This window comes from Panthera onca, chromosome D4 (genome assembly GCF_046562875.1).
Source record: "Panthera onca isolate mPanOnc1 chromosome D4, mPanOnc1 haplotype 2, whole genome shotgun sequence".
Taxonomy (NCBI): domain Eukaryota; kingdom Metazoa; phylum Chordata; class Mammalia; order Carnivora; family Felidae; genus Panthera; species Panthera onca.
In genome coordinates this window covers 46,014,584-46,029,643 of record NC_138351.1, presented here as the reverse complement: position 1 = coordinate 46,029,643, position 15,060 = coordinate 46,014,584, and the positions used below count along the sequence as shown (strand labels likewise).

At 38.9% G+C, this 15,060-nt stretch overlaps 1 protein-coding gene across 4 annotated transcripts in view; it reads right to left on the bottom strand.

Moving 5' to 3' along the window:
* Window positions 1–15,060, bottom strand: part of FOCAD (focadhesin) — a 322,539-nt gene that overhangs the window by 200,088 nt on the left and 107,391 nt on the right. For all 4 annotated transcript variants that reach the window (XM_078436754.2, XM_078436756.2, XM_078436757.2 and 1 more), the window contains one exon: window positions 13,779–14,036. In XM_078436754.2, coding sequence (XP_078292880.2) covers window positions 13,779–14,036 — 258 coding nt within the window. The remainder of the gene's footprint in view (window positions 1–13,778; window positions 14,037–15,060) is intronic.

The window sequence follows — 15,060 nt, the reverse complement described above, 5'->3', positions numbered from 1 at the left end:
GGGAATGCAAACTGGTGCAGCTGCTCTGGAAAACAGTGTGGAGGTTCCTCAAAATATTAAAAATAGATATATATACCCTATGACCCAGCAATAGCCCTGCTAGGGATTTACCCAAGGGATACACGAGTGCTGATGCATAGGGGTGCTTGTACCCCAATGTTTATAGCAGCACTTTCAGCAATAACCAAATTATGGAAAGAGCCTAGGTGTCCATCAACTGACAAATAGATAAAGAAGATGTGGTTTATATATACAATGGAATACTACTTGGCAATGAGAAAGAATGAAATCTGGCCATTTGTAGCAACATGGATGGACTGGAGAGTGTTATGCTAAGTGAAATAAGTCATACAGAGAAAGACCGATACCATATGTTTCCACTCTTATGTGGATCCTCAGAAATTTAACAAAGACCATGGGGGAGGGGAAGGGGGGATAAAAAAAAAAGTTACAGAGAGGGAAGGAGGCAAACCATAAGAGACTCTTAAATACAGAGAACAAACTGAGGGTTGATGGGGGTGGGGGAGAGGGAAAAGTGGGTGATGGGCATTGAGGAGGGCACCTGTTGAGACAAGCACTGGGCGTTGTTTGGAAACCAATTTGACAATAAATTATATTTAAAAAAAATAATAATAAAATAAAATGTGTGTCCCAAAGAAGTCTTCCAAGAGTATTTACTGAATAACTGATTCTGTCATCTTTCAAGATCCTGAATTAATGATGTATCTTACTGGGGCACCTGGTGGCTCAGTTGGTTAAATGTTCAACTCTGATCGCAGCTCAGGTCTTGATCTCAGGGTCATGAGTACGAGCCCCACATTGGGCTCCACACTGGGTATGGAGCCTACATAACAAAAAACAAACAAACAAACAAAAAATATATATATGTGTGTGTGTGTGTGTGTGTGTGTGTGTGTATACACACACATATATATGTATATATATGTATGTATGTATATGTGTATATATATGCATACACATATATCTTATCAAATAATTTAAATGTTTCAAACCTAACCAATGTATAATTTTCTTCAAATTCATAAACATTTTTCAAAATAAAAGAACAACCTAATTTTGTTCACTAATATTCCTGACTTTGATTAGATTTCAGAATCTCCCAGTTATGATCAAAAGTACATAAAATCACTAACCCCAATTGCAACCATGCTTGCTGATTTGCTGATTCACTGGAATATTCTCACTCTCTCCTCCGATAGGAGCTTTCAGGAGTTAGGACTGTGCATAGGTGTTCCATTTAGGTATAAATATCCGGCTAAATGCGATTTACCTATTTATGGAAGGGCCAATGGAAGCTAGAATAGAGACAAAAATAATCACACTAGACTGAAGATCTGGCAAGATTTCAAACAAAGGTTGAGGTTCTTATCTTAGCATTTAATCCTCTCTACAGCTGAGTAGGCCAATCTTAAAAATGTAAAGTTAGGGGCACTTGGGTGGCTCAGTTGGTTGGGCGTCCAACTTCAGCTCAGGTCATGATCTCATGGTTTGTGAGTTCGAGCCCTACGTTAGGCTCTGTGCTGACAGAGCCTGCTTTGGATTCTGTGTCTCCCTCTCTCTCTGCCCCTCCCCACTCATGCTCTGTATCTCTCTCCTTCAGATATAAACAAACATTAAAAACATTAAACAAAAAATACGAAGTTAATAAACCTTGTTTACTTTTTTTCTTAACATTATTTATTTATTTTTGAGAGAGAGAGAGATCAAGAGAGTGAGTGGGGGAGGGGCAGAGAGAGAGGGAGAGAGACAACGTCAAGCAGGCTCCATGCTGTCAGCAGAGAGCCCGATGCAGGGCTCGAACTCACAAACCATGAGATCATGACCTGAGCTGAAACCAAGAGTCAGACAATTAACCAACTGAGCCACCCAGGCGCCTCAACCTTGTTTAACTCTTTCAAAAAAAATTTTAGTAGTTTGAGTAAAAGTTGTATAGAGACAGTATAAAACACCAGGTAACAGCACAGACTCTGGAACTATATGTACTGGGTTCAAATCCTGACTTCGCCAATTACTAGCTGTGTGATTTGGGGGAAATTAATCAAACTCTGTGCCTCAGTTCCTAAACAGTGGTGGTGGCAAATTCACAGAGCTGTTGGTAAGTTATTTAATATAGGTAAATTAAGTGATTAAAATAATGACTGCCATATAATAAGTATACGTAAATGTTAGCTATTTTCATTAGCTATTACTTTGAGAAGATAGTTTACCTTCTAATGAGTAGACGATATTTAAAACTATTTATTTAGCACTGCAATACTAAGAATAGAAGAATTCATTCCATAGTATCAGCCAGGCTATCAAAAGGTCTAGGACTGATTTATTCAGCAGAACTCAGACTTCAATCAAGTTGGCAAATGGGACAAGCACTTCACTTTTGGACCTTGGGCACTAGACAGGAAATTGATTAATTGAATACCTTTCTGCAGTGAATCTATGGTAATGAATCAGAACCCATACACCAATTAAAGGTAATTAACAGAAAAAACAAAACTAAAGGTCTTGCAATCATAAGGTCATTAAATTTCAATCAAGGATAAATATTTATAATGTGAATTCCACATCTAAAGCATCATACCAGAAGCCACTGTCTGCTATAATTATAAAACTTTGCCAAAACACAGTTTCTGTATATTTCTAGTATTGCGAGTTATAGTTTCTATGCTGCTTATAAATTATATCTTTCCCATAGACTGCCATTTTTTTAATTTATTGGGTTTTTAAAAAGAAAATCAACTGGTTTTGTTCATTGATGTTGTATCTATCCACTGTTTTAAACTCTCCTATCCATTCTAAAAGCAGCAGCTTTTTTTTTGTCCTTCAAAGCTTTCATTTATTTTTTTTCAATATATGAAATTTATTATCAAATTGGTTTCCAAACAACGCCCAGTGCTCATCCCAAAAGGTGCCCTCCTCAATACCCATCACCCACCCTCCCTTCCCTCCCACCCCCCATCAACCCTCAGTTTGTTCTCAGTTTTTAAGAGTCTCTTATGCTTTGGCTCTCTCCCACTCTATCCTCTAAAAGCAGCAGCTTTAAGTATAACCTCTTGCATTTTCTAAGGAGCATTGGCTTCTTCCTTTATAGTACATACCTAAGTTTTCTTTCTTTTTCTTGAATGAACAATGAGCAGAATCTCCAGAAAAATAGTAAAACTAACATCAGACATATTTCTCTGATTCTTAACCTAGATGAAACAGCTTCTAAATGAAATCTGACTTGGAATTCTACCTAGGTCAGTATAAAATACCCTCTGTCCTGTGTGAGAATTTTTACCTTGGATTCTGTATTATCTACTTGGATGATAATTTTCTAGCTTCTTAATGATCTACCCGGCTTTTAATTTTCACCATTTATTTTCCTTTTTAAAAAAAATTTTTTTTAAGTAAGCTCCACACCCAGTGTGAAATCCAACGTGGGACTTGAACTCATGACCGTGAGATCAAGAGTTGGACACTTAACCAGTTGAGCTACCCAGGTGCCCTTCTACCATCTATTTTCAACTTGTGTCACTGTTTCAAGGTTTGTCTCTTAGAGTCTATGAATCTCTCTTTTGATAAGGTAATTTAATTGGCTCAATGATAACTGGTGTATTTGGAATTCTGTTGTGTGACTTAGAAATTATAAATCACTAATTGATACCAATAAGAGCTTAAGTACATATTTCAAATTATTTTTCTACTAACATCAAGAACTATTCGGTTCCCCCCAAAAACCACCCTTAGCACATTCTCAACTCTTCACACTATCACATTCCCACTTTCAGCCCTTACCACGTTTTAAAGCTCAGACTTTAGTTCCAGGTAGTTATTTTTTCATACTCTACATAATTATTCTAAATTAGCCATAAGGCTTACTGGATATTTTGATCACCATTCAACATTTCTTCTCTGTGCTTTTCCCGGATTCATGTTCAGTTTTGCTAGAGCATGTCCTTGAGGGGTTTTCTCCCCACCCCCTAATAAAATCAGTAAGTCAGTAAGCAAGAAATGTTCTTGAATTCTTACACATCTGAAAAAAGTCTTTATTACCATCAGTAATAAAAGGTAGAATAAGGGGGGGGGGGGGGGGGCGCCTGGGTGACTCAGTCGGTTAAGCACCGGACTCTTGGTTTCAGCTTAGGTCATGATCTTGCAGTTTCGTGAGTTTGAGCCCCTCATCAGGCTGTGCACTCATGGTGCGGAGCCTGCTTGGGATTCTCTCTCTTTCTCTGCCCCTCCCCTACTCAACACTGTCTCTGTCTCTCTCAAAATAAATAAACTTGGGAAAAAAAAGAAAAAGGTAGATGAAGAAGGACAAATAATCCAGGTGCAGAGTGACTTTCCCCAAGAAACTGGAAGGTGATATTCCCAGTTTGTTGGGTATTCCAACACCCAGTGTGCTGCTGGTAAGAAATCGAAGATCAGTCTTACTAGGTTTTTCTTTCCCCCCATTCTGCTCTAAAAATCTCTTATAACTTTCTCTTTATCCTTTAAATTCTGGGGACAAATTTAGGTATTGATCTATTCTTACATATGCTGCTTGGCTTTCAGAAGGTCCTAACAATCTATATCCTTGTGTCTTTTTTTGTTTGTTTGTTTTTTAAGCTCAGGAAATAGTGTTTTGTCACGTTTTAAGTTTCTCCCCTTCATTTTCTGTTCCCTCCAACAAGAATTTCAATAGAAAGATGTTAGAGCTCCCAAAATTGACCCTCAATGTCTTAACTTTTTTCTTTTCTATTTTGGGCTCTATATTCTGAAATGTTTACTTGAATATTCTGTAAATCACTAATCCTGTCTCCATTTATGTACTGTGGCAATCACATTTTTAATTTCTAAAAATCTCTTGTCATTGAATTTCTTCTTTGTCACAGCAGTATTTTTGTATAGAATAGCTTTACAACACCTCGTAAGACTTCGATCGTTTTTGCATGATCTTCTGCTCCCTGAGTTCTCTTTCCTCTGGAAACAGATTCTTTGGTCAGTTATGCTATTAAATTTTCTCAAAGTCTGATGAGCCTTTATTTTCCATTTATATATATATATATTTATATTCATATATATTTATATGAATATATATATTTATATTCATATATATTTATATTCATATATATATTTATATTCATATATATATATATATATATATATATATATATATAAAAAATCAATGCTAAGTTGCTTGTAGGGAACTTGCATGGGTTGCTGCCATAGATGTAAAGCAATGTTTCCTTAAATAAGACTCTCCTCTTATTTGAAGGGTTGACTCCGGAAGAGCTAAAGAATGAATGGTAGGGGGTGTCTGGGTGGCTCAGTCAGTTAAGCAGCCAACTCTTGGTTTCAGCTTGTGATCTCACAGTGCGTGAGTTCAAGCCCCTGCATCGGGCTCTGTGCTGACAGCACGGAGTCTGCTTGGGATTCTCTCACTCTCTCCATCTCTCTGCCCCTCCCCTGCTTGTGTGCTTGCTCTCTCTCTCTCTCTCTCTCTCTCTCTCTCTCAAAATAAGCAAGTAAGCAAGTAAATAAATAAAGTGGGGGCAGGGGGTGGAGAATGAATGGTAGAGGATGTCAACTGGAAACTTCACTTTAAGAGTGGCCATGAAACAAGTCGGCGGGAGGCCAATCCCACCTTCTCCCTTCCCAATCCATTCATTAAAATGAGAATTTTTTATTCTGGCAATAGTGGGCTTTGGTGAGTTTTCCCCTTGAGGAGAATTCCTCATGACTGTTTTGAAATTCAAAGGTGCCACAAAATCTGATCCTCCTCTGAGTCCTTCACCGACACTTAGGCCATCTCAAGCAGGTAGTTCCCTTGTGGGGGGGGGGGGGGGGGTTTCGCAGGGAGAAAGAACTACTCTCATCCAGTATTTAACTGGGAGCAGAAAGAGTCCACTACGCCAAATGCAGTACAGGGCCCCAACCTCATCAGACTCCAACCTCCCTCCTCGCTGAGCCTCAGAGCTCACATATGACAAGTGTTTTTGCTTCACTATATTAGAACTGGTGACTATCGCCTTGAAACTGAACAGAAAATCCCAAACAATCCCTTCAGTGAGAATCTTAAGCGGTTTACAATCTATAGACTCCTCAAAAGAAATTCTGCCCAATATGAACACTTAGGGAAAGCAAGAAATTGATATAGAACTCCTTGCTGAGTAAAAATTCTAGGCTTGGTGGGGAAAAAAACCAAAAACCAGAAAGATTTCAAAGGGTTCAAATGCCAGTTAAAAACATGTTTATTCCACAGATATCGAAGTGGGGTTTATAAAGAAAAAATAAGCATATTAGCACAGCATGGAATAGATACCTGACCTTGGATTTTGGTCTGTGTTTCTCTTTGTCTAATTGTTTCATGTTGACAGGCTCAGCCCAATTTTGCTCCGGGCGTAATCGATGCTACGGCTACAAGGGAATAGTAGTACCGCACTTCTTATCTGTAAAGCTCTTTATTAAAAGTATTGTACATTCCAGCTTCTTTTTGCTGATGTGAAGAACACAGAAAGCAGACTGACTTCAGGGGGTAGCAATTCATAGAACTCGGCGACAATAGAACAGAGTGCAAAGTGTCCAAAGACTCTTTGTGCAAGTTCTTTTATGGAATATATTTTCTCCTTTTCTCACAGCAGTAACTTACAGACCATTAAATTTCACACATTTCCTATTCATTTTCCATGTTAAAATATGGCTTATGACCCAGAGTGGAACTATCACAGGATTCTGCCCTGAAAGTCAGCTTTTTTACTGTTTGATAATGTGGGACTTTTAAAAGACCAGCAAGTCATGGGCCATGAACCTGGCCACGTAAGTGATTTCAAATGGCTCAAAAGTGTATACACTTATACACATGGAAAAAATTAAGCCCTGAACACATTACAAAGGAGAAGATTAAATTATCGAAGAGTGCCAACTGTTCCCATTAAACAAGACCTTTAACTAGGCTTAACAAGCAAAATGTGAAAATAAAATAAAATAAAATAAATAAATAAATACCCAGCTCTAGCTATCTCCACTTCAAAACAAGAGAAAAGTAAAGCAAGCACAAGGGCTCGGGAGAGGCAGGGAGTTTCACAAAACGTCATCTGTTGAGCTCCTCGATGAAGGTAGGTTTTAAGGAGGGGATGTAGAGTTTTCTCAAGCCAAGGTTCATAAACATTTCCTTTTTTGGCATATTCTATCAGCCAGAAAGAAGTTGATAGACTTTACACGTAGTATTTAGAGTTATTCCATTGAAGTTGAGACACTAAGCTAGAAGATTGCATTCTAAACCATCTTGGCCATGGTTCATTCTACACCATCTAAAAACTATTAATCTTTGTGGCTCATGTTCTTTTTTTTTAATTTTTTTTTTTTTAACGTTTTATTTATTTTTGAGACAGAGAGAGACAGAGCATGAGCGGGGGACGGGCAGAGAGAGACGGAGACACAGAATCGGAAGCAGGCTCCAGGCTCTGAGCCATCAGCCCAGAGCCCGACGCGGGGCTCGAACTCATGGACCGCGAGATCGTGACCTCAGCTGAAGTCGGCCGCTTAACCGACTGAGCCACCCAGGTGCCCCTGTGGCTCATGTTCAATTCAGATTCCTATGTCATCTTGCCATAAACTCTTCATATACACAGAAACACAGGAAGAGGGGTGCCTGGCTAAGCGGCTGACTGTGGCTCAGGTCATGATCTCACAGTTCGTGAGTTGGAGCCTCACGTCAGGGTCTATGCTGACAGCTCAGAGCCTGCTTCAGATTCTGTGTCTCCCTCTCTGTCCCTCCCTCGTTCACGCTCTCTCTCTCAAAAATAAACAAGCATTAAAAAAAAAAAAAAAAAAAGGAAACATAGGAAGAAAACACATTTTCTCAAGTTGTAAAACTACTAAGTAGCACCTGGGTGGCTCAGTCGACTTCAGCTCAGGTCATGATCTCACAGTTGGTGAGTTCGAGTCCCACATCAGGTGAGCTCTAGTCCCACTTTGGGTGAGCCCTGCTTCTCTCTTTCTCTCTCCCTCTCTGCCCTCACTCACTTGTGTCCTCTCTAAAATTAAATTATATTAAATTAAATTAAGTTAAATTAAATTAATTTAAATTAAATTCAAACACTAACAGTAGCCTTGATTTCCAAAAGAGACTATAATCTTTTGTCAGGTGTCCTCCCTCCATATATTTAGAAGATCTACTGTGAAGGACCTAATAATTCCATTAAGACTTTTGTAGAATCATACTGCTATGTGGGAAAATAGCTTCCTCTAACACCTCTGTCAACATCAGATGGAGAATCTCCATTCCATCAACTGTAGAGAAGCTATAATTAATATCTAATATAATAATTACATCTTATATATTTAATATATATTAATATAATTACATAATCTAGTATGTTAAATATATAGTACAAGAAAATATAGCAAATATTATAATAAGTAGCTAATAATATAGTTAATATAATATAGCTAAGCTAATAGGAAAGATTTTAAGAGTTGAATAGCAGCCTTTTCTTCTCAGGGGACAAAGGGGTCAGAAAAACATCTTAGGGGGTTGGTTGGGGGAGTCCCAGGTAAACATACGGCATTTACCTGAAGCCGCCTTGTTGATTTATTAACCTCTTCTTAAGGAAGTTCTATCAGTCTGAGACATTGCCAAACTGTCCATAGTCATGTTATACACAGGCTGGCCAATCATTGGCTAAGGGTTCAAAATATGATTTGATACTGCCCTTTTTAAAAGCTGTAATGATCAGGGGCAGCTGGGTGGCCCAGTCAATTGCGTATCTGACTATTGACTTTGGCTCAGGTCAATACTCATGGGATCAAGCCCCACGACTTAGCATGGAGCGTGCTTAAGATTCTCTTTCACCCAGACAAATATCATATGACTTCACTCATATGAGGACTTTAAGAGACAAAACAGATGAACACAAGGAAAGGGAAACAAAAATAATATAAAAACAAGGAGGGGGACAGAGCAGAAGAAACTCAAATACGGAGGACAAACAGAGGGTTACTGGAGGGGTTGTGGGGGGGGGGGGGTGGACTCAGTGGATAAGGGGCATTAAGGAATCTACTCCTGAAATCATTGTTGCACTAGATGCTAATTAATTTGGATGTAAATTTAAAAAAATTAAATTAAAAAATAAATAAGTAAAAATAAATAAAATTTATTATACAAAGAAAAAAAAAAGATTCTCTTTCTCCCTGTGTCCCTCTCCCCCTGCTCATACTCTCACTGTCTCTCTAAAAAATAAATAAAAATAAATAAAAATAAAAGCTGTAAAGCTCAGAAAATGTCCTCATTTAGGCCTACAGTCTACATCATCCCTTAATTAACTCAGTCAAGTCCGTTTTTAACATTCACTACCAATGATTTCACACCAGATGAAACCAGGTCCTGAACAAACCAGAGGGGTAGTGAATAGCTCGGTGAAGAGGAAAGAATAAGGCCAACTGGACATTACTGTACATGAGCCATGAAGCCATGTGCTTTAATTCTCATTCAGGCATCCCTCAAGGCAGCCTGAATGACTTATATCAAAACGTATGAAAATAACATTACTCAGTAGCAGACAGGCAGGAGCTATTATATAAACATAACCAAAAAGCACACAAATCTATCATATCAAATTTTTTCTATTTCCAGAAAAAACACTAATTTAAGAAATAGACGGCACTCTCATTTATTACAAGCATAGGCCATGATACAAAAACCTCTCTCTTAACTAAATTGATGCATTTAAAACCTTCAAGACTTCCACGGGAATTTACACAGGATGCTCATTCTCGGATATCTCCCCAGAACATTCCCTCCGAGAAGGTAAAAGACACTTAACTTTTACCAAGTGCTGCCTGACCTGAGCTTGTGTCTTCTGCACATTAAATCTCACGAGTAAGAGATATTTCTCTGGGTAAGAAAACTGTTAGGATTAGTAACTACTGACAGCACTTCTAGATGTGGGGGTGGGGGAGGGGGAAGAGTTGCCTATTTTTTTCAAGTGTCGATTTATTGTTGTGTCTTTGGTAACTATTTTAACATCGTCATTTGCGTCTAGTTAATTCTAAAATAGTACTGACAGAGCCAACTTCCCTTCAGACCACTTAACTCCACTAGTCTTCCATGGCCCTAAGGCTATAAATCCCAATGGAAAATGCATGCCCCAGGGGAACCAGGTGACAGACAAGGATGAAAACTCACTGAGGAGGAAGAGGCATCAAAACACATGATTAGTAAGAAGTAACATCCTCACTTTTCTCAAAAAGCCCATTTTCTGTGTGGGGATGGGGTAAATGGGTGATGGGCGTTAAGGAGGGCACTTTTTGGGATGAGCACTGGGTGTCATATGTAAGAGATGAATCACTGGGTTCTACTCTTGAAGCCAAGACTACACTGTATGTCGACTAACTTGAATTTAAATTAAAATCATCATCGTCATGTGTTAACTAAATGAATATTACTCACAAACCAAGATAGGTACTTACATGAGGCATAAGGCATGCAGTGTCTGCTTAATAAATGTCTGATGGGGGCGCCTGGGTGGCTCAGTCGGTTAAGCGTCCGACTTCGGCTCAGGTCATGATCTCACGGTTCATGAGTTCGAGCCCCGCGTCGGGCTCTGTGCTGACAGCTCAGAGCCTGGATCCTGTTTTGGATTCTGTGTCTCCCTCTCTCTGACCCTCCCCCGTTCATGCTCTGTCTCTCTCTGTCTCAAAAATAAATAAATGTTAAAAAAAAAATTAAAAAAATAAATAAATAAATGTCTGATGCATGCAAAAGCAAAAGCCCGTTTTCTTAGCATTATGAACACTCACATCACATTACTAGTTGATACTGACTTGTACTACCGTTCACGGGCACTAAAAATAACTTCAGTTGATACTTTATAATGATAATAACAAGCATACCAAAACATACTTCATCACGTTCAAGCTTTTCAAATGCTTTCTCTCGCAAGAGCTTACAGTAGGATTCTTTCAATCAATTAAGATGTCACACAAAGTCATCTTTAGCAAGCATACTGCACCTCAACGAATTCTACCACAGTGGTTAAGTGACCACCAAAACAGAGGTGAAAGACAGCCTCGAAATTCCTGCTCTTACCTACCTATTTACTTAGCTTCCCCTTAGTAGGAGTCTCAGACTTTTCTGTAGTATAAACTGCCCCATGAATTTGAGCCAATGACTGCTTAAACATAATATAGCTTCTTCCTCTACGGTGAGAACAGATAAACAACACATAAAAATTCACAAGCTTCATGCAGCCTTGTCAACTCAGTGAACGAAAGAGAAACAACCCACCAATAACGGATTACAATCATAACTCGTTTCGACTGAGTCTATTCCAAATATCTGCTCACAATTAGAAAACTTGCTCTTTCCAAATATTCGGTCCTCTCTTTTTGGCTACTTTACCCGTAACCCGAGTCCCGTGAAAGGATATGAAATGGTCACTTCAAAAGGAGAAGTGAGGAAACACAACACTATCTCCTAGTTCAAGGATGCTCCTTTTCACAAAAACTCCACTTCTAAGTTCTTATTAATGACACTGCCTTTGCTTATGCATGCAGCTGAGGAACTATTTAAGCATTGCACCCTACTATTCATCGTAACGGCACAATTACACTCGTTGTTTCTCACTTCTTTCCAAACTACCCAAGAGATCGTCAACAGAAGTGGAACATACCAACTTCGATTTAGACCACTGCTTCTTAAACGTTTATTGAAAAAGATAAACAAACCTGATGGTCACGTTAGTACTTCCCCACCTTTTCTACTTCGTGGCACACATGAAAAATCAGGCTTATAAGGAGTGTGGGGTAAATACCTGAAACCCCAGGTGGTCAGAGGCTACCAGCCAAGCCAGCACCCTGAGCCTAGACTACTACATGGCCGCCCGAGAGCTCAGAGGGGTGAGGACCTTGACATACCTGAAACGCCCTCACACCAGTTCAGAGCTCCCACAACACGGGCTGAGACGTTCACCACTACATTTTTGGCCTATTTAGCATATCCCCACTTTCATTGCCAGGAAACGGTTTTTCTTTTGGGGGATCATCCCACCCTCAATCCACATGATCACGGTGGCATTCAGGATTGACCCTTCACCCACTTCCATTCTACTTAGGATGGCCAATTAAAGTGCCCCATTATCCTGCCACAATGGTTGATTCAGTATGGGCACACGACCCAATGAGGTCAATCCAAACACCTCTACGTCTCTCTTCCTTTTGGGCTATGAATATAAGGTTATAAGGCTTCGGGCTTCCAGCCAATTCACAGAGGAAACAAAGAAACTCTACCGTGGATATACTGTCTAGGTCATGCTTTTTCTAAATTCTGGAGCTAATAAGAACTATTTAAGACAGACGTGTCGCCATTACTCATAACCAAAAATATCACCCTAGAATTTCAAAGAGCCAAGCATTTCCTGAAAATCAACACAGAATTTGATGTAATATACGTTTTACATCAGTGGCATACGCAGGTCAGGTAACCTACCACAGGACTTCTTTAGATAATCTCCAGGCATTATCTGCGCATTAACTATTATAAAGATATTATCTTATAAGGTGTCAGCACTGAAACAAAACATCTATTAGAAGCACAATCACTGCAGCATGTAAAGGGAGAAATAAAGTAGGAAGCAAATTGAAATGATTCACATTATGCATACAATGCATACACCAGGACACAAAGGTACTTTGAGAACATCACAAATCCACTTGGAAAAATCAGACCACAAGAGGTCTAGTCCGAAGGAAAACTTTTTATAGATAGATCAATGGTTTCTCACTTGACTAAAAAGAATGAGCATAACAAGCTGGGAATAAAAAGAATCCAAATACATTCACTTCGTATCTTAATCACTTTTATCCTGTCTCTATCAACTGAATTTTTTTCCTGTAGGAACACACATTTTCCATAAAGAGATGAACTTTTTCTTCACCATGTTTAAAAAGAAGCATCAGCACAGATACTAATAAGCAGAATAATAAAAATACCTATATGGTTAGGAAGCCTTTCCCTTCAAAGGAAATTAATTCTTGAGAGTCTATCCAATGGGAAAAAGTTAGATTACTTTACCAAGGATAAGGTTAGTTACAAAAGGTGGACGGGGGGCGGGGGGAGTCTTATTAATGTCTAAGACTAGACAATGCTGCTGAAACAAAACATCTATTAGAAGCACAATCACTGCAGCATGTAAAGGGAGAAATAAAGTAGGAAGCAAATTGAAATGATTCACATTATGCATACAATGTGAATGTATGCATTCCAAGATCTGTGCAGATAGGAAGAATCCCACCATGTTGATCATTATAGATAGCAAGGACTATTTTTTAGCTTATTAAGGGACTGAATCAAGACAGAATCAAATTGCCAGAAGTCAAAAAGAGATCGATGCCTACTGCATAGGTACCTTTATCCTAAATTGATTAATCTGCATCCACTTTAAAAGATCAATATTAGAACTAAGGGATATTCATCTGGGAACAGGCCGCAAGAGTTAACAAAAGTGTTGCAGATTAGCCAATCTACCAAAAAAACAATAATACCACAATAGCATCACGTGTAGATTTCAGTGTCAAGTGTGTTTTCATGAAGGAAACGCGTGCATCGTTAAGCATACATCAACTCAGTGTAAGGACAAAAATGAACAAATTGAGAAGATAAAGATAGCCCACCATCCTAAACAAAGGAATCAACCCATAATTTAAAACTTTGATAAGAATCATCCACGAACTAAGAAAAATCGACAATTCCAACAGTTAAGCTTTACTCCTATTACTGTCCCATTATTTTCTTACTTTACCTGAGAGGAATCTGCTTGGGCCAATTCTGTAGTGACCTTCAGTATTTGGCGAAGATTTTGTCCTTGATCTTCAACAAGGAGGTGAGCCAACAAAAGAAAAACATGCGCAGGGATTACTGTGGTTATAGGGAGCAAGGACTCTACGGAAAACAACCAGTCACTTGCAGCAGACTTTTCTCTCATCACTTCGAGGATCCTCCAGGCTGTAAATATTGATCCATACATGCCGGTTATGGGGAACGCAAGCTTGTAGGAGAGCTGAAAAACAAAAACAAAAACAAAAACAAAAACAAGGCATGAATAAGTGAGGTACGTGTGCTTGTCAGAAATATATTCATTTATTTTTATACTTCATCGTAAGAAATCAATCCTTCCAACAAAATACGAAATTTTCGATTCCTGCCAAAAACTTCTCAGCATGTAACTAAGCTAAGAGGATTACGCAAAAAGAACAGTTGTTAGATGGAACTCTAGGACAGATTCTTTCAACTTTTCCTCCTGTTTACCATTCACTCCCAGCTAAGGCAGGGGAAAAAAAAAAAAAAAAAAAAGGATCCATACACAAGATCCAGAGGCAACAGAATTTGAAGAGAACTCACTACCACTAAAAAAGTATTTGCCAGTGAGAGGGAAGATTCAAAGGGGAACAAAAAGTCACTGTATCTGCCCAGCTCCAGCTTCGGTAAGAGGCAACCCTGGGCAGGTGGCAGACTTAGACTGAGGACAGTTCATTTTGGTAACAAAACAGTATGTTGATAGGAACAGAGTTAGTTCAGCTGGAACCGGAGAATACGAATAACTGTGAATAGCTCCTACAATAAGAAATGACAGCTGTAGAGTGAGATGATACCCAAAGAAGATGGTATCCTGAAGTCAACCTGAGAAATGGCTCCTCACAGAAAGGAAGTAGAGCAGTCAGGGACAGAGAATAGACAGAACTCGGCCAGCGTGAGCAGTGCGCGAAATGGCTAAGGAGAAGCCACAGACATTAAAGAAGCATTACAGATTGCCTGCTGATAAAATAATTCAATTCACTTAGAATGTGATGAAACAAATTCAAAGGATCTAGAATCTAACTGTCCAGTTATTAGAAGCTGATTTATATGGTAACAACTAAAAGGTTGGGAAGTAAAAATTAAGCTTTATAGAAGTTTTTTTTCCTCTTTCCTTTTTTTTTTAATTTTTCCTTTAAAGTGAACTCATGACCCGGAAATTGAGTCACATGTTCTTCTGACTGAAGAACGTCAGAAGGTGACCTGACTGAAGGTGCCATCCAGGCACC